At 44.3% G+C, this 25922-nt stretch overlaps 1 protein-coding gene across 1 annotated transcript; it reads right to left on the bottom strand.

Annotated features, from left to right (window-relative positions):
- Positions 1 to 1334: 1334 nt before the first annotated feature.
- Positions 1335 to 16828, bottom strand: LOC141110360 (uncharacterized). The gene is made up of 8 exons (XM_073601665.1): positions 16792 to 16828; positions 15583 to 15624; positions 12974 to 13054; positions 10676 to 10918; positions 9265 to 9342; positions 8748 to 8831; positions 6420 to 6513; positions 1335 to 2915 (listed from the first exon to the last, which is right to left on the bottom strand). Coding segments are annotated over exons 2-8 (639 nt in total). The 5' UTR covers positions 15584 to 15624; positions 16792 to 16828; the 3' UTR covers positions 1335 to 2857.
- Between the last annotated feature and the right edge of the window lie 9094 nt (positions 16829 to 25922).

Below are 25922 nucleotides of genomic sequence, written 5' to 3' on the forward strand. Positions count from 1 at the left end.
AAGCTCCAGTGCCCCCTCTACCTCTGCAAAGCTCCAGTGCCCCCTCTACCTCTGCAAAGTTACAGTTTCCCCTCTACCTTTGCAAAGCACCAGTGCCCCCTCTACCTTTACAAAGCTCCTTTGTCCCCTCTACCTCTGCAAAGCTCCAGTGCCCCCTCTACCTCTGCAAAGCACCAGTGCCCCCTCTACCTCTGCAAAGCACCAGTGCCCCCTCTACCTTTGCAAAGCACCAGTGCCCCCTCTACCTCTGCAAAGCACCAGTGCCCCCTCTACCTTTGCAAAGCACCAGTGCCCCCTCTACCTTTGCAAAGCACCAGTGCCCCCTCTACCTTTGCAAAGCTCCTTTGTCCCCTCTACCTCTGCAAAGCTCCAGTTTCCCCTCTACCACTGCAAAGCTCCAGTGCCCCCTCTACCTCTGCAAAGCACCAGTGCCCCCTCTACCTTTGCAAAGCACCAGTGCCCCCACTACCTTTGCAAAGCTCCTTTGTCCCCTCTACCTCTGCAAAGCTCCAGTTTCCCCTCTACCTCTGCAAAGCACCAGTGCCCGCCCCTTTCTCCACAGAGTACCGGTGCCCCCTCTCCCTCCTGCAGAGCTCCAGTGCCCCTTTCTACCTCTGTGGAGAGAGAGGATGGCATTGGAGCTCTGCAGAGGGAGAGGGGGGTCTCTGGTACTCTGTGGAGCAAAAGGGTGGCACTGGAGCTCTGCAGAGACCCCCTCTCCCTCTGCAGAGCTCCATTGCCCCCCTCTGCCTCCATAGAGCACCCGTGTCCACCTGTCCCTCCACAGAGTACTGGTACAATCCCTCCCCCCCAACAGCGTACCAGTGCCCCCCCCCCCCACAGAGTGCAAATACCCCCTTTCGCTCCACAGAGCATTAGTGTACCCCCCTATCTACCCACAAAGTACCACTGCTCCCCCTCTCCTCTCACAGTGTATTAGTGCCTAACTTTTCCCACACAGGGTACCTGTGCCCCTTTCCTTCCAAAGATCACTAGTCCCCCCCCCTTAGCCCTCATTGAGCACCTTTCCCCCATTTCCCCCATAAGGCACCAGTGTCCTCCTCTTCCTCTGCAGAGAACCAGTGCCCCCCCCCCTCCCCACAGAGTACCAGTGCCGCCGCCCATCCTCCACAGAGTACCAGTGTCCCCTTGTCCCCTGTTTTCTCCTCCCTCTGACCATCAATACCTGGTATTTTTCCTCCCCGTTTACCTGTTGGGAGATATTCTGGAGAAACCGTTATCATCAGGACAGGAAATTAGAGTAAATCTCTATTATGGATCCCATGGATATTAGTAACAACCCCACAGGAGTTCTTTTCCTCCCTCACTCTATCCAAAACTAGAAAACAAGTTTTTGGCTTGTCATACACTCTAATCAAATAATTAATAATAATAATTTATATAAAGTGCCATCTACAGTATACTGCAGTGCCATTCACTCTCCCCTAGCATAGGCCACATGCTATTTTCACTTCATAGGCCACAAACCTCTTTGGTGGCTTATGCTGCCTTAACATTTCATTGGATGAAGAAACTGAAGTCCACACTAAAAGTTTGCTATAGAAGCATCTGTAATTTACACTGCTGAGTCAACGGCTCTCAAGCAAATCCAAACCCTGAAGAAAGGGGTTCTTTTACCCCAAAAAACGTGCTGGTCTCCAATTCATAAAAAAGACAAAAGGCTATAATTTTTCCCTATGTCCCCTCCATTCCTGGTGGTTTTCCACAAGCCACCTGGCTTACCCAATGACTTGAGATGGTCATCGTCCTGGTATGTTCTGCTATTGTTCTTCTGAAATGAGGCCAACACAGAACTTAAATGTGGACATTCAACCAGTGCAAACGTACATGTTTATGCTGCAATCAATTAACAGGACTTTCACGTGGCAGTCCAATCTTTATGTATAAGGCTCCCTAGACTAACCAATGGCTACCAATCACAATATTCCCTTTTCATGAAGATCTTGAAGCGTGACAACACCTTAACGGATCTCATGCCGTGTCACTGCCCCGCTTCCTGCCATCTCAATAGACAATTAGCAGGCATCCTTAACACTGTTGATGTCATGATGTCATACTGAGCTTCCTCCTTCCTATATTTCTCGCTTCCCTTCTGTTCAACAGCCACTACAAGCCACTACAAGCCTCACTTGCTCAGTCAATTTCCTCACCTCTTTTGGACAATTGCCCTTATAACATTAATACTTTCTGAAGAAATACTTACAGGGACTATATTTGCCCAAATTTGTTCTTCAAATTGAAATGCTGTGTAGCAGTTCCAATTTTTTGTTTCATATGATGTATCAAATTTAAGTGCTAGGTCTTCAATTTTTGATTTTTTTTACCAAAATACTGTTTTCTAAGTTGTTCTACACTGACTATACTGTCTGTAGGTATGTTCTGATAGACCTCAGGCAAAGCAGACTGTAGATGTCTCCATAAACATGTACACCAAGCTGAGAGTACAAGTTCTCTGAAGCCATTCAATGGCCTGGTTTATATGAAGGTGCCATATATGTGGGATGGTTGGTTGATCTGGTTTATATTGGGAAGGACAACTTCTCCAGTCTACGGGTCCATTGCTGCCAAGAATTGCTATGGCGTTTGTTTTGCTAGTGAGTATAATCACTATACTCCCATACTAGCAAACACCAAATGCTTTGCCACTTATTGTATCAATTTATTAAAGCAATTCTCATATCTTAGTTCACCTAAAGAAATATGTTGTACCCTAGAACACGGATGCATATACACATATACTGTATATGCCAGCAATAATACCAGAAGAAATAAAATATAAATTGAATACAGGATGACATAATGACATTTGATCAGAAGACTTTAACAAATGAACTTGCTAGACTTGGCCACCAACGTTTCCATTCTCAGTATTGTCTATGGCCCGTCTGACACGTCTGGAATATGAAACAAAAATGTAAATTCCAGTTTTACTGCTTATCCAACATCAAATGCAAGCCCGGATGTTGGCACTCGTAATAAACTGCAGTTAAAGGCTAAGTCCACCTTTTATACTATGTTACACCAATATTGGGGGATAAAATGTGACAAGGTGCCAAGCCGGCCACCGTCCCACCCCAAACCTCACATTTTTTATGCAAATGTGGGTGCATTTATTATTATTATTATTTGTTTTTATTTTTTATTTTTTCGCAAAAGATGGACTTATTCCTTAAATCTTGACATTTATTGTATTGTTGTGTGAGCAGATGCTATTTTGACAAAGAGCAGAAATGATATTTTTGTGTACCATAACACCTTTCGAGTTCTTCCATGGATTTGGTGAATACAGAAATTTGATTAGTGGGTTTAGCATCCCCCTCTCCCCCACCAAAAAAGCCCCAATACAGTTCCTCTTTCCTCCTCTCCTAACTTTGTATTTACTCCAATTTGTACTCAATAGGCAAAAGTTGGTGGACACCTGACCATCACACCTATATGAGCTCACTGGATGTCCCATTCCAAAACCATGGCATATGGGGTTGGTCGCCTTTTGTGGCTATAACATCCTCCATTCTTCTGGGAAGACTTACTACAAGATTCTGTAGGGAATTTGTGCCCATTTGTGAGGTTAGGTCTTGATATTGGATTAAAAGACCAGACTCACCATCGGCGTTCCAATTCATCCCAGAGGGGTTTAGAAGGGTTGACCCTACTGGTGACCCTAACATCAAATCCTAGCTCATAGCTTAATAACTGTTATGTAACATTATATTATACCGATGATGGCCAAACATTTGTGGAAACTTGACCAACACATCTATAGGATCTTGTTGGACATCCCATTCAATGAGATGTGCAACAACCTATTGGGAATAGGATGGTGGACATTAATATAGAGTTGCCCCTTCTCCATCATTTATGGCTATTCCATCCTTCACTCTATTGGGAAAACTTGCCCCAAAATCTATGTTCCAACTCATCACAAAGACGTTCAGTTGGGTTGAGGTCAGAGCTCTGTGTAGGGCATTCAAGTTCCTCCACACCAAAACTGGTTAAACCATGTCTTTATGGAACTGGCTTTGTACACAGGGGCACAGTCATGGTGGAACAGGAAAGGGTCTTCACCAAACTGTCACCACAAGGTTGGAAGAGCACAATTGTCTACAATGTATTTATTTGATGTAGTATTAACGGTACCCTTCACTGGAAACAACTGAACTCCATCATTTGGCTATATAATGTTTACTCAAAATTTTGCATTTTCATAGCATTGTATTCTAATATCATACAAGATCTGATGAATGCTTTACTACCCTGTTTCCCCGAAAATAAGACCTAACGTGATTGTCGGTGATGACTGCAATATAAGCCCTACCCCCCAAATAAGCCCTACCCTGTTTCCCCGAAAATAAGCCCTACTCTGAAAATAAGACCTACAAGGACATTAACTAGGGCTTATTTGGGGGGTAGGGCTTATATTGCAGCCATCACCGACAATCACGCTAGGTCTTATTTTCAGGGAAACAGGGTAAGTTCATTGCTTTTTCCTCTATAGCTTCCTTCAATGCTTTTCAGTCATATTTCTCTGTCCTACATCATAGCTGTTTATCTCCATTGATCCTGGATAGAAATTAGCATTCTGGATAAAACAGCATCCTCTCCAGAGTGCCCGGCACAATCCCGGGGGGAAGCAAATATACAACTGTGCTGGATCTGGATACTCTTATGCCGTGTACACATGAGCGGACTTTGCGACTGGTCCGACGGACCGAATCCGGCGAACAATCCGACCGTGTGTGGGCTTCATCGGACCTTCAGCGGACTGTTTGTCGAAAATCTGAAGGACTTTAGATTTGGAACATGTTTCAAATCTTTACGTCGGAACTCAGCCGGACCCAGTTCCTATCGAAAAATCCGCTCGTCTGTATGCTAGTCTGACGGACGAAAACCGACGCTAGGGCAGCTATTGGCTACTGGCTATGAACTTCCTTCCCGAATCCGTCAAACTTTGGTGTGATCGTGTGTAGGCAAGTCCGTTCATTCGAAAGTCCGTTGGAAGTCTGTCGAAAGTCCGTCGGAAAGACTGTCGGACCTTTGTTGCCGAAAAGTCCGCCCGTGTGCAGGGGCGGACTCATAACTCATGGGGCCCCAGGGCAATAGGAGATTATGGGGCCACACAGTATACACACACACAGTATACAATCACACAGTATACACATACATGTACACACAGTATACACAGACAGATGTAAAAAAAACACAGATTTATACATACTGTCCCTGGTTTTACTGAGGCAGGCAACCCTGATGGGGCCCCCTAGTGGCCCAGGGCCCTCGGGCAGTGCCCGAGTGGCTCAATGGTCAGTCCACCCCTGCCCGTGTGTACAGGGCATTAGATACAAAAAATAGGCAAAGAAGCGGTATAGTCTCAAGACGGCTGTATAAAGAGCATTTTGGACTTATGTTTTGTACTTGTCCAACACCCTCCTAGTTAGGTTGTTACTAAGTAATGTACATTTCATTTTTGGCTCCTTTGAAGCAAGTGGGGCAGGTTGATTATTTTTTTGGCTGTTTTGGGTTTATACAAGGCTGCCAGTTTGGTTGCTCCTCTCTGCATTCAAGACCTCTGTGATTGTTTTGGAGTTTAGGTGTGAAGTAACCAAATGGGCAGCGTGAATGTTTATGCTGCCGCAGCCAATCCCGTGCTCAGGAGAGTAACCAGCAGGGGGCTGAGGGGTGTATAAATGGCTGAGGACCTAGAACAGCAGGGTCCTTTGCCTGGTGAAGAGAGAACCAGCCTGGAGGGTCTTTCCACCCTCCTGGGCCATCCATAACGGGCCTGCAAGTGGTTCAATACAGCCCCAGTTTAGAGATAGCTGGGGGGGCCAGCTGCTAAAGCTGGAAGAACAGATTGGAGTGAAGCCTACTGAGGATCTGGCCGGGAGGCTCATGGTACAGGGTCTAGTTGATCCTGGAAGGAGTCATTCATGTATACAGGGACACAGTGAGTAAAGGCCTGAGAGAGATCCTGGGTAGACTGTTGCTGTTTTGACCCTTTTTTTTGTAAGAGACTCTTCCAGAGTTTGCTGGCTCAAGGCTGTTTCCTGTGTGGGATCCCCCTGTAGATGTATGTCCACATCCTCTTATATTAGAGACCTTCTTTGAAGACATTAGTTTTACTAGAGAGTTTCCTCAGTTAAGGTTGCATTAGTCCCAAGGCTCACCCTTTTCCCCATCCCAGTTCTTCAACCAATAAACCACCCCCCCCAAAAAAAGAGACCTCTGCCGCCCGGTTGTTGAGTGGAGAGACAGAGAAAATGCTGTATTCCCGGCTGCTGTGCACCCAACAGGGAATAAAACCTGGGACAAAACCGTGGGACCAGCTTCGGGTCTGCACTATACTTGAATGTAATTTGGTAGAGTATTATTATTATCCACTGTGATAGCATTTGACTCACCTTAAATACTTGACCACAAAAAATAAAGCCGGCAGCAGAAAAACAATGACAATAAGTGCACCTATACCGCAGAAATATTTCATTCCTCCAACACCTAGAATTACAAGAAAAATCTTCATTAGTAACTCTGCAATATCACATTTCACCAGCAGAGGGCGATGCAGGTAAATCTTTAAATACCTACTCCAGGCAAAACTTAAAAATTTCAATAGACTTTAGGAGGGTTAGACCAAAGTTGTTAACATTGTCGGTTTGGGGAGATTTCTCTACACTACAGGAAAGAGGGTGGACAAAACTGTATTTGGATTTGGGCTTTAACCAGCCCTACCGTCTCTTTAACTGGGCTATTAGAACCAGGGGGGTGGGAAGGTCTGCCCGATTATGGTGTATACATATATATATATATACACACACAAGCATATTTTCTGCAGTAGCTGGGGCTCCGGGCGCTGCAAATACAAGCCTATTTTATGCTGTATGACCATACACCTACAAATATGTGTGCATCATGAGCCCATACCCTATAGGGAACCTGTAATGGAAGAAATAAGTGAGCGGCCCTTTATGACTTGCTTTGAATATGATATTTTTTTTGGCTGTCATGCTGATTCTCTGTCTTCAATACCATTTATTATGGAACAAGAATGTGGTGAGTGGATTCTGAGGGAAGCCTTAGGTGACCGAAGCCATTGAATCAGTGTTATGGCTAAGTAACTACATAGATGCCAACTGGCCTGGATTTGGAGGGGCAGTCCCGCATCTTGGACCTCAATCCTAATGATGCTGTATTCTGGGCCACGTAACTCCTATTTAAAGTGGTAATAAACACAAAAGTCAACATTTTATCATATTGCAACTTACCAATTCTTAGATGTGACGGCTGCATTCGTTTCATTTTTTTAGGCTTTCTTTCCCTTATTTTTTTACTTGGTGATCTGGCCAGTAAATCTGCTGTTTTTCAAAAGAACAAGCTGTCCTGCAGATGTATTAGTTACATGGATGAGACAAACCATTTACCACTGGCAGTGTTTAGCTTTTATTTATTTATTTTATATATTATTTATTTATTTCTGTAAAACCTTTATCCCAAAAAGAAAAAAAAAATACTGCTTTAACCAAGGTTTTTTCCCCCCCCTCAATAAATAGGTGCAGATACTTCCTAATTCTGAGTCCCCTTGTCTCCGCCCCCTACCTACCTCCAAGCAGTGTTCCTTGGTTCCACCTCCTACCCACCTATCAGCACCACCCCTTTTAAAGAATACAAAAAACAAGCATAACTTTGTGGTGCGAAGTAATTTATATGGAATCTGTTAATTATAACAAAAAAGCTGTAAAATAAATCCCCTGCAGCCAGCAACAATAGATTACTACCCCCCCCCCAAGAAACAACAGATTTTCCCCAGCAACAATAGACCCTCCCAGTAGCAATTGATCACCACACCACAATAGATCCCCTGCAACTAAGTACCCCTTCAGCAGCAAAAGACCACCCCCAGCAGTCAACAACAATAGACACCTTTCTTTAACAGTAGATCCCTCCCAGCAAAATAAGACCCCCCACCCCCCATGAACAATAAAGCCCCCTGCAGTACAGTGCAATCTAACACTCCCCTCCCCTAGACTGACAATGCTGCTATCCAAAGGTGCCCCCCCCTGTGCTTCTTCATCCAGAGTGGGGACGCCCTAATACAGGAGGTGTGTTACCAGCCTGATCACCAGGTGAAAAAAAAAGCCTTAAAAAAAGAAAATGAATGCAGCCATCACATCTAATAACTGGTAAGCTGCATTATATGGTATTTTGGGGTTTGGGGTTTAACATTGCTTTAAGTTACTGTGCATGAGCAATAACTCAAAGGCATTCAGTATGGTGATGGGGGGGGGGGGGTCATGAATGGGCAGTCCCTGCATAATTATGACAGGGTTTGGCCATTCTAGGAAGTGCTGGGGGTCTAGGTGGGACCACCTTTCAGTGGGAATGCTTGAGGTGGACTGTGGGTAGGCTCTGGGCAAAACCACGCTGTCAATGAGTGTGCCAGAGGTGAACTGTGGGAAGGGTTTCCCAGGGATCAGAACTGAAATTTCGGTAAGTATTTAACTATGAGAGGCCTGTGGATTAGAATTTGTTTTTATTGCATACTCTTGTTATCCTAACATGTTTCAGGCACTGAGAGCTAAAGGGGGGGGGTGTCAGGCAGCTAACAGAGTCAAAAGAACAAAGAAAAGCCCAATGTCTGTGGAGTATAACTTTCTTATAATCCAGAGGAGAAAATGATAAACTGCCACTGAGCCAAGAGGGATTTCAAATTTCAAATTGTGAGGAACCCTTACCGGTAAATTTTGTTGAAAAACTGGAAACATCAATCACATTCTGTCTCTTGGTTTCCAAGCAATCCTTCACGGATGGTGGGCACCCTATAATAAGACAAATTGTATCCAATGACATATTTAGATAGATGGTGCAGATGAGATTAAAAAGTTACTTTGATGCAGAGGTCTTAAATACATTGGATGGGTTTTGGTTAGAGTACCTCTTTAGCATTGGACTCAGGTTCAGAGAACCTTCTAGCTGTCTTGGTGTAGAAGCTTTCCTCCTAGCAACGGTCCCACTTTGGGAATAGTTGTAGAAGGCCCAGGGATAATTCAGGCCAAAACGGCAACCCAGAAGACTTGGCCATCAGCAGAATGGATGGTGATTCTAGTCACTAAGCTGTCGGTGGACCATGCATCCCTGACCCTGGTAGGTACCGGTAACACCGTACACCGTTGTACACACCAAATGCACATAAGGCATGATAAAGTTGCCTTTTCATCAATATGTCTCTTAGGCTGTGAGGAATGACTGTACCTTTCTTGGCTTCATGTTCTGTCTCATCTGGTTTTGGTGTTGGGGTTTCAGCCTGGTCCTCCACGGATGAGTAGCACGCTGAAAAAACAAACATGAGTTAAATCAGCGTTTCTCAACTATCTTCAGTTGTGGCACCCTTTAGAAATATGCAAAATCCCAAAGCACTCTGGTTTTAAAAAAATGGGAATTCTGAGCCTGGGAGAATGCATGTAACTTCCTTGGTGAAATAAACTTCACTTCAGAGGTCCCCCTTCATATCGGAAATCCCTCTTCACACCAGAGGTCCCCCCATCACATCAGAAACCCCTATTCACATCAGAGGTCATCCTATCACGTCAGAGGTCCTCCGATCATGTCAGAGGTCCCATCATATCAGAGGCCCCCTCATCATAGCCGAGATCTCCCAATCACGTCAGAAGCCCCCGTCACATCAGAGGTCCTGTCATTACATCAGAAGGTCCTCTCATCACATCAAAGGTCCCCTAATTACAGCAGAAGGTCCTCTCATCATGTCAGAAGTCCCCTCTTCATGTCAGAGGTCCTCCCATCACATCAGAAGACCCCCCATCACAGCAGAGGTCCCCTCATCATGTCAGAGGTCCCCCCCAACACATAAGAGGTCCCCTAGTCAAAGCCAAGCTCCTCCCATCACATCAGAGGTCCCCTCGTCATAACCAAGCTCCCCCCATCATGTCAGAGGTCCCCTCGCCAAAGCTGAGGTCCCCCCATCACATCAGCTGTCCCTTCGCCATAGCCAAAGTCTCCCATTATATCAGAAGTCCCATCATCAAAACCAAGGCCCCCCATTACATCAAAGGTCCCCCATCATAGCCGAGGTCCTCCTATCACATCAGAGGTGTACTTGTCAAAGCAGAGGTCTGCCCATCATGTCAGAGGTCCCCCATCACATCAGAGGTCCTGTCATCACAGCAGAAGGTTCTTCCATGACATAAGTCATCCCATCACATCAGAGGTCCTCCCCATCGCACCAGAGGCTCCCCCCCCCCATCACATCAGATTCCGCCCATCACTAAGTGTTCTCATCACATCAGTGTACCCCCATCACAGAGCCCCCTAATCACACAGTCCCCCAATAACATCAGCACTCTATATTTTGGCTCTTGCTGCATGGCAGAGGGTCAGAGGTGAAGCAGGTCTAGGGGAGCCAGAATTCCATGCTCTACTGAATGTTTGTGAACTTCAAACTTCATGCAAGATTTACCAAACTTTTTACAAACCAAACCTATAGATAATCTATCTGTCTGTATATCAAGAAAAAAAAAAACACCCACCAATAAAGCAATTATAAAGAAGTAAATTCACTTTTTCCTCTAGTCATTCGTTTGCAATCTTTGACCAGCATCATCAACACCATGCATTGATAATGGTAATAGAAAGCCTCATTGCTTACCTTCATTTTTCATATCTACATAAGTGGACTGATCCCTTCCAGTGCCATGTTCTATGTAGAGAGGTCCGTCTTCTCCTTTTTTAAATGACACTATTAATAAGAATTCATTTTGGAAACAGGTTTTAATCTTCAAATACTCCTCTGTGTTTGGACAGCGTACGTCTGTCTTCAGAACTTTTGCGTTTTCATTCCGTTTCAGAACAATGGGGGGATCATCTACTTTACAAGTTGCAGTGCACATCTCTGAAAAAAACAAAAGGGTAACAAGTCTAAGATGTCTGGTCAGTGACCTCCTGGAAAAAGTCACTCTTGGAGTATGTACAGGGCCTTGACAAAGTATTCATACCCCTTGAAATTTTCCACATTTTGTCATGTTACAACCAAAAACGTAAACGTATTTTATTGGGATTTTATGTGATCGACCAACACAAAGTGGCACATAATTGTGAAGTGGAAGGAAAATGATAAATGGTTTTCCAAATCTTTTACAAATAAATATGTGAAAAGTGTGGGGGACATTTGTATGGCGCCCCCCCCCCCCCGAGTCAATACTTTGTAGAACCCCCTTTCTCTGCAATTACAGCTGCAAGTCTTTTTGGAGATGTCTCTACCAGCTTTGCACATCTAGAGAGGGACATTTTTGCACATTCTTCTTTGCAAAATAACTCAAGCTCTGTCAGATTGGATGGAGAGCGTCTGTGAACAGCAATTTTCAAGTCTTGCCACAGATTCTCAATGTGATTTAGGTCTGAACTTTGACTGGGCCATTCTAACACATGAATATGCTTTGATCTAAACCATTCCATTGTAGCTCTGGCTGTATGTTTCGGGTCGTTGTCCAGCTGGAAGGTGAACCTCCGCCCCAGTCTCAAGTCTTTTGCAGACTCTAACAGGTTTTCTTCTAAGATTGTCCTGTACTTGGCTCCATCCATCTTCCCATCAACTCTGACCAGCTTCCCTGTCCCTGCTGAAGAAAAGCATCCCCACCACATGATGCTCCCACCACCATGTTTCACAGTGGGGATGGTGTGTTCAGGGTGATGTGCAGTGTTAGTTTTCTGCCACACATAGCGTTTTGCTTTTAGGCCAAAAAGTTCAATTTTGGTCTCCTCTGACCAGAGCACCTTCTTCCACATGTTTGCTGTGTCCCCCAAATGGCTTTTCACTAACTGCGAACGAGACTTCTTACTGCTTTCTCTCAACAATGTCTTTCTTCTTGCCACTCTTCCATAAAGATCAGATTTGTGGAGAACACGACTAATAGTTGTCCTGTGGACAGATTCTCCTACCTGAGCTGTGGATCTCTGCAGCTCCTCCAGAGTTACCATGGACCTCTTGGCTCTTCTCTGATGAATGCTCTCCTTACCTGGCCGGTCAGTTTAGGTGGACGGCCATGTCTTGGTAGGTTTGCAGTTGTGCCATACTCTTCATTTTCGGATGATGGATTGAACAGAGCTCCGTGTGATGTTCAAAGCTTAGGAGATTTTGTTATAACCTAGCCCTGCTTTATACTTCTCCACAACTCCCTCGGCCTTCATGATGCTGTTTGTTCGCTAAGGCTTTCTAACAAACCTCTGGGGGGTTCACAGAACAGCTGCATTTATACTGAGATTAAATTACACACAGGTTGACTCTACTGTACTAATCAGGTGACTTCTGGAAACAATTGGTTCCAGTCAGTGGCGGTGTCAGGGCTGGGTTCAGCCCTTCCTTCTCTGGGCTGGCTACTCAGCTGTCGGCTAATTGCCAGCTCCTATTTCTCCACAGTTACTCAGCTGTTGATGATATCCTGCTCGTCAGTCCTGCCTACTTAAGCCATTCAGCCCAGAGGATCTTTGCCTTCGCCTTGGTCAACATCACAGAGACACTCTCCTGCACTCCTGTTAAAAGACTTGCTTGGCTGACATCCCTTCTGGCTCCAGATCCTGCTTGCTGTTTTACTACGCTCATCTTTGGCTCCCTGACGTTTGGCTTGTCTGACTATCCGTTCCGGTTCCTGAACTCTGGCTATGTTTTCACTATTTTTGTTCTATTTACTTTTATTATTAAACAATTGTGATTTAACTGTACATCTGTCTGGGTCTGATTTCATGGTTTCTGACAGGCGGCTGGTGTTTGATAATTCGGGGGGGTGGCCAAACCGAAGGGAAAAGGGCAGGGAAAGGAAAAAGAAACAAAGGAAAAGGAAAGGGAAATGGAAATGAAAAGGGACAGAAAAAAGAAACAAGGGAAAGGAAAGGGAAAGGGTTCATTTGATCAGCCTTCTCACAAGTATACAAGTTGGCTGATTTTTCCTACCTTTACCAGCAGATTTATATGTGGGACCTTCTGATCTTTGAGCTTGGATTTTAGGCACCTCCTCCACAGAACGTTCTTGCACTGCAATATAAGAAAATAATTAAATATATACGGACAGTATTCTGTTGATAGATACACAAAAACACATTATAGGATACCTGGGCTCAGAGATATAGAGGCTGCCATTGATGACCTCCTTCTGAAAATGCTCCTTGCCTGGCTGTCCTGCTTATCTAATGGCTTAGAATACTACCCAAGTCACTAAAAAAATTAGGACTTCATTGTAACTCCTTTTGGCCATGTCAGCAGCTCAGAGAGTAGTGAGGTTAGAGGACCAGCATGACTGCAAGGCAACAATCATTGCTAATTCTGTACTTCTGTGTAGCCTCCTTCCAGAAGGCACAGCCAGAACAGCAACGACTCTCCCTCCAATAGAGATTGGTGTTACTTTACCTCCCTCAGCCTGATGATCATGGGAAAAGGAAGAAGGAGCAACACACAGGAGAGCATTAAACCCTACTTCTTCCTGTCTGCACATGTGTAGGCAGCACACCTGATTGGACCCTCATGCTGGCCCCTCCCTCCCCCAGACTGAGTGCTGCTGAGCAGGGATGACAGAGGGGGGTTATTATCAAGACAGTTTTAGGCACTTGTAACAGCTATATATGCAGTAAATACCATGGATGTAGATAAAAATGCATTTAGTTTTAAAGGAATATACAACTGCATTAAACTGTGTCTGTCTGGAGTTCGGCTATAACGTGCATATCATTGACTTACAGTATGCCACCATGCAGTGCATTTTGGAAAGACTGAATCTTTATTGGCTTGAATGACAAACTGCAGGTCTGCCACCCAAAATGCAGCACGGAAGCTTTTTTTCTAACACAATGCAAAGCGACGCATTAATGGGAACGGATCATTTGTGATGCATTGGTGGGAATTGATAATTTGTGATGCATTGGTGGGAATGGACACTTTGGAATAGATGAAAAATGATGGATAAATAAATGAAATAAAATAATTTTTTTTTTTCAATATTTGCAATCCCAAGCAAAGACCTTATTTATTTAAATATTATCCTTTACCAATTTTAACTCTGGCAGTAACTACAACATGTGCTAAACAGGGACTAATGGGAAATATATATTCTTCTATTCAAATGATGACTAAAATCAGTTCACAAGAGGGTGGTTTTGGACGGAGGCGTAGAGATCTAGAGACAGTGAAGAGGAATGGGGGCAAGCCTGGAAAAATGTATTTAAGGTATCCTCTGCACAGTGTCTGACTCAACTATTTATTATCCATAGAGCTCACTATACTCCTTTAAAACTGTATTCGTTTGGTAAAGCAATTACACCCAACTGCCCAAGATGCACAAATGGTACCAGGTAGACTTGTACATATGTTATGGCGATGCCCCAAATTGCGCTGCTACTGGGAGTCCATATTTGATACTTTGAATTCCTTGTGCTCTACACAGATACAGTCTGATCCAAAAATAGCATTGCTAGGGGTGATTGCTGATGTGGCTAAGAACTATGTATATGGCACGTAAACTTATCTTGCAAAAATGGTTATCAAACTGTCCACCAATGATAGATCAATGGATCAAAACAATCTTAATTTAAACACTAAAGCTTCATGTTTTTTTTTTTTTCTTTATAAATAACAAACATGTCATACTAACCTCCACTGTGCAGCTCGTTTTGCACAGAGTGGCCCCGAACATCCTTTTCTGGGGTCCCTCGGTGGCTCTCACGGCTCCTCCCCGCATTAGATAACCACCTGGGAGAAGCGCTCTCCTGGGGAGGTTACCCTGCGGGCGCGCTCCCGAGTCATTCATTCGGCGTCCATAGAAGCCGAATGTATGACTCGGCCCCGCCCCGGCGCTCAGGTCATTGGATTTGATTGACAGCAGAAGAAGCTAATGGCTGCGCTGCTATCAATCCATCCAATCAGGACCCGAGACACCGGCTTTTGCTGGCGTGCTTGTCCCCGGGATGAGATAGAGGGGGTACCTAAAACAGGGGGCTCGTGGGGGGCTGCAGCATTACAGGAGGTTTTTCACCTCAATGCATAGAATGCATTGAGGTGAAAAACCTCGAAGGTTTACAACCCCTTTAGGAGGAGAGGAACTGACCTATAAACATAGGAGATGCCCTAAGAAGTTTGGAAAGATCTGGCATTGGTGGCAAGTGTCTAATCTAATCTTAACTGCATTAAACTGTGTCTGTCTGGAGTCCGGCTATAATGTGCATATCATTGACGTATATATCACCATGCAGTGCATTTTTGAAAGACTGAATCTTTATTGGCTTGAATGACAAACTGCAGGTCTGAAACCCAAAATGCAGCATGGAAACTTTTTTCCCAACACAATGCAAAGCGACGCATTGGTGGGAATGGATCATTTGTGATGCATTGGTGGGAATGGATCATTTGTGATGCATTGGTGGGAATGGACAGTTTGGAATGGATGAAAAACAATGGATTTTCCTCATTTCCACCTGTTTTGCTGCACACGGAAAGAGCCCTGAAGACACATCTGATACTCTAAAGCTAGAGAAATCATGTCATCATTTTGTGTAAATAAAATGATCACTTACTATAAATTGCTGCTGTACCAAAGACTAAGATGGTGCTCACACCTGTAAGGAGGGAATATTTATTAGAGGCAATCAACATACATCAAATTATATATATATATACTGTATGTGAGCAGAGGCACAACTAGAACCTTCAGGGCCCCTGTGCAAGAAACCAGGAAGGGCCCCCTTACCCCCGGCTGGGGCCCTTTGCGAGGCCCTTTACTCCTGTCACAGGGCCCTTTATTATTGTCCTGTAGCAGAACCCTTTCACATGTTCTGCAGTGGGCCCCCTTCTTGCTGTCTTGGGGCTGCTGTCACTGTCCAGGGGGGCTACTGTCTGCTCCTCTCCCGCACTACCACACCGTCATATCTCACTCTCCACCTCCTCCGATGCTCCCTGGCACTGTTTTGGGTACTATGGATTTTGGCACAGGGGAGCTGCATGGGCCCCCTGGAGCATGGGGCCTGGTCACAATTGGGACCCCTGAGACTCCTATAGCTACTCCCCTGTATGTGAGCATTGGTATTGCTTAAAACAATCATGCCAGCATATCAGTTTCTGCGACGTGTCCGCCCACCAACTCCAGCTGCGGCACATGCGCTCTCCAACTCTGGATGTGGCTCACAAAGCTCCACCCCCCCCCATCTAAGTGACCCCCAGCTCCACAATGATGGTTTTCTTTACCACTGACTTTGCCAAGGGTTGAGATGGATTAATAAAAAGATACGACTATTTGAAAATGATCTTGTGGATATATTGGGACAAATCCTATCATGTTGTTATTGTGTTACATTGTTACATTGTTATATTGCATTTGTTTGTTATCACAATTGTTTCACTCCCTGTGAAAAGGACCTCCTGGATATATTGGGACAAATCACGTTATATTATTATATTGTACTTGTTTATCACATTTGTTTCACTGTACGTGAAAAGGACTTTCTGCATATACGAGGACACATTTTGTTATATTGTTATATTTTTATATTGTATTTGTTTCTTATCGCTACACTTTAAAACATGTACTTTTAAACATTTTTAAATTCCTTCTTTTAAAACGAAAATGTACGCTTAACAAGCTTTTGGATGATGGGAACCTTATGGAGTCCAATCATAAATAAAGAATTCATTAGAAGCAGTCATTTGTATTTTTAATAATGTATAATATAATAATATATTTTTAATAATTAATATTTTTTAGTAAAGATGGCTTTTGCAGTACTTACAGAAAATAAGGAATGATTTCCAAAAAAAATCTGAAAACAAAGCAGAGAAGAGTTGTTGGAAAATGATTCACTTGTTTCATTCGTCGAATAGTAATAAGTGAAAGTCTCAGGGACAACAGTGGAATGATAATTAATTTATCATTTATTTATAATGATTATTCATTTATTAAGGGTGCTGGGTGTAATCCTTCACTCTGACCTCTCCTTCAGCCCCCACATCCAATCACTGGCTAAATCCTGCTGACTTAACATCTCCAGAATTCGACCCTTCCTGACTAACGACACCACAAAGCAACTTATTCACTCCTTGATTATTTCCCGCCTCGACTACTGCAACTCTCTCCTTAATGGCCTACCCTTACGCAGGCTATACCCCCTTCATTCTATTATGAATGCTGCTATTAGACTAATACACCTCACTAACCGATCCGTGACTGCTGCTCCTCTCTACCAATCCCTTCACTGGCTTCCCCTCCCCCACCATATAAAATTCAAAATACTAACCACCATATACAAGGCCATCCACAACATCGCCCCCTAACTACATCACCAACCTCATCTGCAGATATCGCCAAAATTGTCCCCTCCGCTCCTCCCAGGACCTCCTGCTCTCTAGCTCTCTTGTTACCTCCTCTCATGCTCCTCTTCGGGACTTCTCCAGAGCCTCTCCCATCCTCTGGAACTCCCTGCCCCCATATATCCAATCAGCCCCTAACCTGTCCACCTTTAGGAGATCCCTGAAAACTCACTTATTCAGGAGAGCCTATCCCACACCCACCAAACAACTGTCCCCGAGCCACCACCCATCAAATCATTCCCCGCATCTATTACCTTTTGTACCAATCACCCCCTCCCTTTAGAATGTAAGCTCTATGAGCCGGGCCCTCCTGTCCCTTCTGTATTGAACTGTATTGTAATTGTACCGTCCCCACCTCTACATTGAAAAGTGTTGTGGAAATTGTTATTAATGTATGTTGTCAGATGTCCCCCAGTGTCAGTTTTGCTGTAATATGCTCATGCGAGCGTATTCGCACATACAGATGTTGGTGGAAGACCATTGGCTGCGGAAACCTTCCCGTGGACACGGCAGATCTGTTCGCTTTTTTTAGGATGTTCGTAAATGCCTCACCAAGTGACTGGCCACTTCATGGCGACTGCATTAATTCTCCTAAGTAAACAGATCTGCGTACATGGGAACCATAGTATAACCATACAAAATTATGGCCCACTGAGCCACGATAGAGTACGGCTCGCGTCATTGGTAGCAGTGGAAGTGTGCACACGGTCGTGTTCAGAGCCATGTAAGTAGTGTTCAAATTGTGAGACACTTTTTGTCTCACAGGATGCTTGCTGCATGGCTCTGCACACGACCATCTGCACACGTCACTACTGTAATTCTATTTGAATACATACATGTGTGTGATTGGTTCTTTTGAAAGAATACAAGTGTCTGATTGGCTGATTCTGACACCACCTCCTTCCTTTGTTTATTCATGTTTACAGTATAAATAAAAGCAGTAAAGCATTCTATGGCAGGATTCTGCTAAGCTCAACGTGATACCAGCATCTGTGTCTGTGTTACTTGGAGATTTACAAGCGCGCTTTACCCGGCATTATACAAGAGAGCTGTATTTGTGCTTTTAAGTGCAAAGAAATTATTTGCTTAAAATTTCCAGAACAAAAGCGCTGCGTAAACTGTTGGCGCTATATAAATCGTGTTTAATAATAATAATAATTTACGGCATAAGATCACCACCACCAAAATGACCACCGTCATAGACATACCTATCACCACAGAAGCTGCTATGACAACTAAGGATTAGGCAGTAGTTTTAGTAAAATCCCAGACTTGTCCTGTCACCTTAATTCTGAAAGCAATTGTGTAATGATATGAATAAAATGCTCTTAACATTAAAGAGAACCTGTCGGCAACATTGTTAGGCATTTAGGTTGAGGCTCCCGTCTGGTCCCATAGGTTGCCATTGTGTGACACCTAACAATGACGCTGTTCAAAGGCAGGAATATCACTGTCCATGATGGGCATAGAATCACCAAAATGAACAACGTCATAGACGTTCCTATTGCTGTAGAGGCTATTATCATAACTAAAGACTGGCCAGGTACACACGGGCGGACTTTTCGACCGGACTGGTCCAACGGACTTTTCGACGGACTTTTGACGGACTTCCAATGGCCTTTCAAACGAACGGACTTGCCTACACATGATCACACTAAAGTCCGACGAATTTGTACGAGATGACCTACGACCGGACTAAAATAAGGAAGTTGATAGCCAGTAGCCAATAGCTGCCCTAGTGTCGGTTTTCGTCTGTCGGACTAGCATACAGACGAGCGGATTTTTCGACTGGACTCGAGTCCGTCGGAAAGATTTGAAGCATGTTTCAAATCTAAAGTCCGTCAGATTTTCGACTGGAAATGTCCGCTGAAGGTCCCATGAAGCCCACACACGATCGAATTGTCTGCCGGACTCGGTCCGTCGGACCAATCCGATCGAAAAGTCTGCTCGTGTGTACGCTGCATAAGACTCCTTCTATTATCTTTATTTTTAAGAGCCATTGTGTAATAAACTAAGCAGGGATATAACTGTACATGATGGGCATAGAATTGCCAACACCAAAATTACCAACGTCATAGATGTACCTATGTTACCCCCTTAGATAGATGTACCTCTAGCTTTAGAAGCTCTTATCATAACATAGAACTGGCCAGGGTCATAGTAAAATCTCAGACTCTTTCTGTCCCCTTAATTTAATGAGCAACCATGTAAACATCTAGGCAGGAACATTACTGTCAATGATGGGCTTAAAATCACCACCACCAAAATTACCAACATCATCAACGTACTGTACCTATAGTTATAGAGGCTCTATTTAAAACGAAGGATTGGCTAATAATAATAATAGAAAATCACCACCACAAAAAAAGTCCAATGTCATAGATCTACCTATCGCCATAGAGGCTCCCATGACAACTAAAGACTGGGCAGGGTTTTGGTTAAATCTCAGACTCTTTCTGTCCCCTTAATTCTAATGCCGCGTACACACGGTCGGATTTTCCAACAACAAAACCGTGGGTTTTTGTTCAAAAGGTTGTTGGCACCAACTTGCCTTGCATACACACGGTCACACGAATGTTGGCCAACAATTCCGAACGTAGTGAAGTACAAGACGTACTGGCGAGCCGATGTGATATCTCCATTACGAACGCTAGTTTTGCAAGACCGAGCGCTTCCGGCTCGTACTTGATTCCGAGCATGCGTGAACTTTTGCGCGACGGGCTTGTGTACACACGATCAGACTTTCCTGCCAACAAAGTTTTGTTGGCAGGAAAATTTGAGAACCTGCTAGCCAACATTTGTTGGTGGAAATTCCTACATATGTTCGATGGAGCGTACACACGGTCGGACTTTCAGCCAACAAGCTCACATCCAACATTTCCCGTCGGAAAATCCGACCGTGTGTTCGCGGCATAAAAGCAATTGTGTAATAATCTGGATAAAATGCTGTTGACATTAAAGAGAATCTGTTTGGCATTAAGGGTGGGGCTCCTATCTGGTCCCAGAGGTTGCCAGTGCGCGATGCCTGAAAATGGCGCAGTTTAAGGGCAGGAACATCACTGTCCATAAAGGGCATAAGATCACCACTACCAAAATTACCAACGTCACAGACATACCTATAGTTGTAGAGGCTCCTGTCATAACTAAGGACCTTCAAGGGTCTTGGTTAAATCTCAGACTCTTTCTGTCCCCTTAATTTTAAGAGAGATTGTGTAACAATCTGGAAAAAATATCGTTTTGATTAGGAGAACCTGTCAGTAATATTGTTAGGCATTGTGGCTGAGGCTCACATCTGGTTGCAGAGGTTGCCACTGTGTTACTCCTGAAAATGGCATTGTCCATGATACTACAGAGATAGATGGGACCCTTGGCAGTGGGTCAAGTAACAGCCAATGTGACAGGTCCACTTTATAGGGAAATAGAGGAGGTTACAATGTGTCTATATGACTGCAGCACACAATGCCTCCTCTTCACCACTCAGCTTAACCAAGATGTGTATATTAGACCTGCCCATGAGTTTCAACAGCCAGCAAGGCAACAGCCGGTCAAAGACCAATGCCCACCCCTTGGTATACAAATTTTAACTTCAGCTTCAAGTAGAGCTTCTGACCCATCCAACTCACTCCATAATTTGATCCATGAGCCCTACTGACCTGTAGAGTGAAGCATGCAAAAACTGTGGTATGGGGGTACAGTGATGAGGGGGAGGGGCTGAGATCTCCAAACTTGTGTAGAAATTTGCCCAGTGCACAATCACGGGGCATTCAGTCAGAGTTGTGCTTTTAGCTGGCAGTGACTCCTTTACTACTTGGCTGTAATGACAGTTTTGCCTTTAAAGAGAACCTGTGTTTTGTCCATTCAGGGCAAAGTTATGCCCCGTACACACAATAGGATTTTCCAACACAATCCATGTTTTTTTTCCGACGGATGTTGGCTCAAACTTGTCTTGCACACACACGGTCACACAAATCTTGTTGGAAATTCCAAACGTCAAGGACGCGGTGAAGTACAACATGTACGACGAGCCGAGAAAAATGAAGTTCAATAGCCGGTGCAGCTCTTCTGCTTGATTCCGAGCATGTGTGGAACTTTGTGCGTCGGAATTGTGTACACACGATCGGAATTTACGACAACGGATTTTGTTGACGGGAAATTTGAGATCCAGATCTCAGATTTTGTGTGTCGGAAATTCCGATGGAAAATGTTCGATGGAGCCTACACGCGGTCGGAATTTCTGACAACAAGCTCCCACTGAACATTTTCCGTCGGAAAATCCTATCGTGTGTACGGGGCATAACAGTTCCTTTGGAAATCCCACCCTCTCTGCTGCTGAAACTTGCCTTTCCATTCACATTCACGCTTGGTGAAAGTTGACGGTGTTTGGTGAGCTTTTTTCCTCTTCTTCCTCTTCTTTTTCTTCCACCTTTTACCATCTTCTAAGTCAACCTGAGAATCCGGCAAAGCGGTTTTATTTTCAGCAGGTGGACATGGCGGCTCAGCATCTTCTTGTTCCTGGTCTTGTTTGTGGTTATGGTTCTTATTTATGTCTATAAAATCCCTGAAAATAACCATAAACACTTGCATTATATACATAACATAGGAAACCTACAAAGCCTGACAACCTGCTGTAGAAGGGAAGTGATGGAAGCACGCTGACAGCATGAAGGGGGAAAAAAAAGCGATAACCGGCATCTGTTTATTTCCATGATCAGCTGTGATCTGCTGATAGCTGATCATGTGGTAAAGGGCTTTGCTGTGGTTGGCCCTTTACTCGATCTATGATCTATCACAAAGTGCGCCGCCTGCGCTCCCCAGGGGGTGCGTGGGAAGTGCAAGAACAGGAGGATGTACATGGACGCCCTCCCGACAATTTAAGCCCATGCTGTAGCCGTGGCAAGTGGTTATTTTCTTTCCATGAGAAACCATGGATTGAGACAAGGGGGGGAGGCTTTATAGTAAATGTACAGTGGGGATGGAAAGTATTCAGACCCCCTTAAATTTTTCACTCTTTCTTATTTTGCAGCCATTTGCTAAAATCATTTAAGTTCATTTTTTTCCTCATTAATGTACACACAGCACCCCATATTGACAGAAGAACACAGAATTGTTGACATATTTGCAGATTTATTAAAAAAGAAAAACTGAAATATCACATGGTCCTAAGTATTCAGATCCTTTGCTGTGACACTCATATATTTAACTCAGGTGCTGTCCATTTCTTCTGATCATCCTTCAGATGGTTCTACACCTTCATTTGAGTCCAGCTGTGTTTAATTATACTGATTAGACTTGATTAGGAAAGCCACACACCTGTCTATATAAGACCTTACAGCTCACAGTGCATGTCAGAGCAAATTAGAATCATGAGGTCAAAGGAACTGCCTGAAGAGCTCAGAGACAGAATTGTGGCAAGGCACAGATCTGGTCAAGGTTACAAAAAATTTCTGCTGCACTTAAGGTACCTAAGAGTACAGTGGCCTCCATAATCCTTAAATGGAAGACGTTTGGGACGACCAGAACGCTTCCTAGAGCTGGCCGTCCGGCCAAACTGAGCTATCGGGGAGAAGAGCCTTGGCGAGAGAGGTAAAGAAGAACCCAAAGATCACTGTGGCTGAGCTCCAGAGATGCAGTCAGGAGATGGGAGATAGTTGTAGAAAGTCAACCATCACTGCAGCCCTCCACCAGTCGGGGCTTTATGGTAGAATGGCCCGACGGAAGCCTCTCCTCAGTGCAAGACACATGAAAGCCCGCATGGAGTTTGCTAAAAAAACACCTGAAGGACTCCAAGATGGTGAGAAATAAGATTCTCTGGTCTGATGGGACCAAGATAGAACTTTTTGGCCTTAATTCTAAGCGGTATGTGTGGAGAAAACCAGGCACTGCTCATCACCTGTCCAATACAGTCCCAACAGTGAAGCATGGTGGTGGCAGCATCATGCTGTGGGGGTGTTTTTCAGCTGCAGGGACAGGACGACTGGTTGCAATCGAGGGAAAGATAAATGCGGCCAAGTACAGGGATATCCTGGATGAAAACCTTCTCCAGAGTGCTCAGGACCTCAGACTGGGTGGAAGGTTTACCTTCCAACAAGACAATGACCCTAAGCACACAGATAAAATAATGAAGGAGTGGCTTCACAACAACTCTGTGACTGTTCTTGAATGGCCCAGCCAGAGCCCTGATTTAAACTCAATTGAGCATCTCTGGAGAGACCTAAAAATGGCCGTCCACCAACATTTACCATCCCCCTTGACAGAACTGGAGAGGATCTGCAAGGAGGAATGGCAGAGGATCCCCAAATCCAGGTGTGAAAAACTTGTATCTTTCCCAAAAAGACTCATGGCTGTATTAGATGAAAAGGGGCTTCTACTAAATACTGAGCAAAGGGTCTGAATACTTAGGACCATGTGATATTTCAGTTTTTCTTTTTTAATAAATCTGCAAAAATGTCAACAATTTTGTGTTTTTCTGTCAATATGGGGGGCTGTGTGTACATTAATGAGGAAAAAAATGAACTTAAATGATTTTAGCAAATGGCTGCAATATAACAAAGAGTGAAAAATGTAAGGGGGTCTGAATACTTTCCGCCCCCACTGTAAATGTTATTTTTTATCTGACCCTCGTGGACCCACTGACCCCAGGTTAGGAACCCATGCACTAGAGGTTGCAGTGCCATACAAGTGATATGGGACAAAACCCAATCACTAAAATCTCATACGAGATCTAACATGGTAAAGAAATGTCAATCTTTTTACATTTGTAGCTTCCATAAATACTGTGTATTACCTAGTGATTTTGACATCCTCATCCTTAGTGTTCAGTAGGGTTGAGGTCAGGCACTTCCTGTTATGGGGTGACACTGCTCTTTCTCTCTTTCCCAATTGTGCACCTGCATTGTCACACACTCTCCCAGTGGAGACTTCAGAAAACCATGATGGTGTACACTGCATGGTCATGGTCCACTGATTTCAGCACTGGAAAACCTACCCTGAGAAATGCCATGCAACCATCCTTGGAATGTATATAAGACAGCAAATGGTTGCATAGAGGACATGGGAGATCAACAGCACTGAGATGCGACTAAGGAAACCATTTACGTTCCAAAGTGCTGTATTACATTATATGTCATTCATGAAGGGGTTACATCTACTTTGGTATTTGCAAAGTGCCCCATGCACTTCTTCAATGGTTGAGGCGATGCTTGAACTAGTCATCAGGCATGAAAACCTCCTTAACAAAAGAGGATCCAAGAGGGCAGTCAGAAAAACAAAAATGCTCTAGTAGTTTAGACTATCCATATTTTAGTTTGGCGATTTTAATTAAATGAGTAGAGTTCTTCTTAAACTTCATTTGGGTTGGGGGCTGGGGCAAGTCAAGGCAAAGTCTCATATATCCAAATTTTACTTTTCCAGTTGTGTGAAGGCTTTGGCACAGGTCTTGCCTCTATTTGACAGTAGGCCTTCGTCCTTTTCAGTTTTTTCTTACCCTTGCTCCTGAATAGGGAAAGGTGCTTCTATGTCCTTCATTCTGCCGAGAGAAAGTACACAAAATTAGATGCTTAATCTTACAATATATGGTGAAAAGTTTGTGGACACATGGCCATCACACTAATGAGAAACCATGGGATTGAGACAAGGGGGAGGGCTGTGGACACGTGGCCATTACACCAACGTCATAGAGCCGGTCATCACACTAATGAGAAACCATGGATTGAGACAAGGGGGAGGGCTGTGGACACGTGGCCATTACACCAACGTCATAGAGCCGGCCATCACACTAATGAGAAACCATGGATTGAGACAAGGGGGAGGGCTGTGGACACGTGGCCATTACACCAACGTCACATCACACTAATGAGAAGCCATGGATTGACACAAGGGGGAGGGCTGTGGACACGTGGCCATTACACCAACGTCACAGAGCCGGCCATCACACTAATGAGAAACCATGGATTGAGACAAGGGGGTGTTGTGTGAAAGCTTTGGTACAGGTTTTGCCTCTATTTGACCGTAAAAGCCTTTGTCCTTTTCAGTTTTTTCTTACCCTTCTTCCTGAATAGGGAAAGATGGTTGTATGTCCTTCATTCTGCTGAGAGAAAGTACACAAAATTAGATGCTTAATCTTACAATATATGGAGAAAAGTTTGTGGGCACATGGCCATCACACTAATATAAGCTTGGTGGATATCACAGTCAACACTATGGCAATTCATACGGAGTACCCTTCCTATTCTCCTTACCCCCTTGGAGCTATAACAGATTCTGCTCTTCTGGAAGGGCTTTCCACAAGATTTTGGAGTGTGTCTGTGGAAATCTGGGCCAATTCTGACAAAAGAGCATTTGCATGGTCGGGTACTGATGTTGGATCACAATCTGTGTTCCCATTCACCCCAAAGGTGTCCAGTAGGGTTGAGGTCGGGGCTCTGTGTAGGACTCTCCAGTTCCTCCACATCAAACTGGTCAAACCACATCTTTATGGAGCTAGCTGACAATCAACGTTCCACTTCCCCCCTAAGGTGTGCGGTAGGCTAAGGTCAGGGCTCTGTGCAGGATATTC

This window comes from Aquarana catesbeiana, linkage group LG10, assembly GCF_042186555.1.
Source record: "Aquarana catesbeiana isolate 2022-GZ linkage group LG10, ASM4218655v1, whole genome shotgun sequence".
NCBI classification, from domain to species: domain Eukaryota; kingdom Metazoa; phylum Chordata; class Amphibia; order Anura; family Ranidae; genus Aquarana; species Aquarana catesbeiana.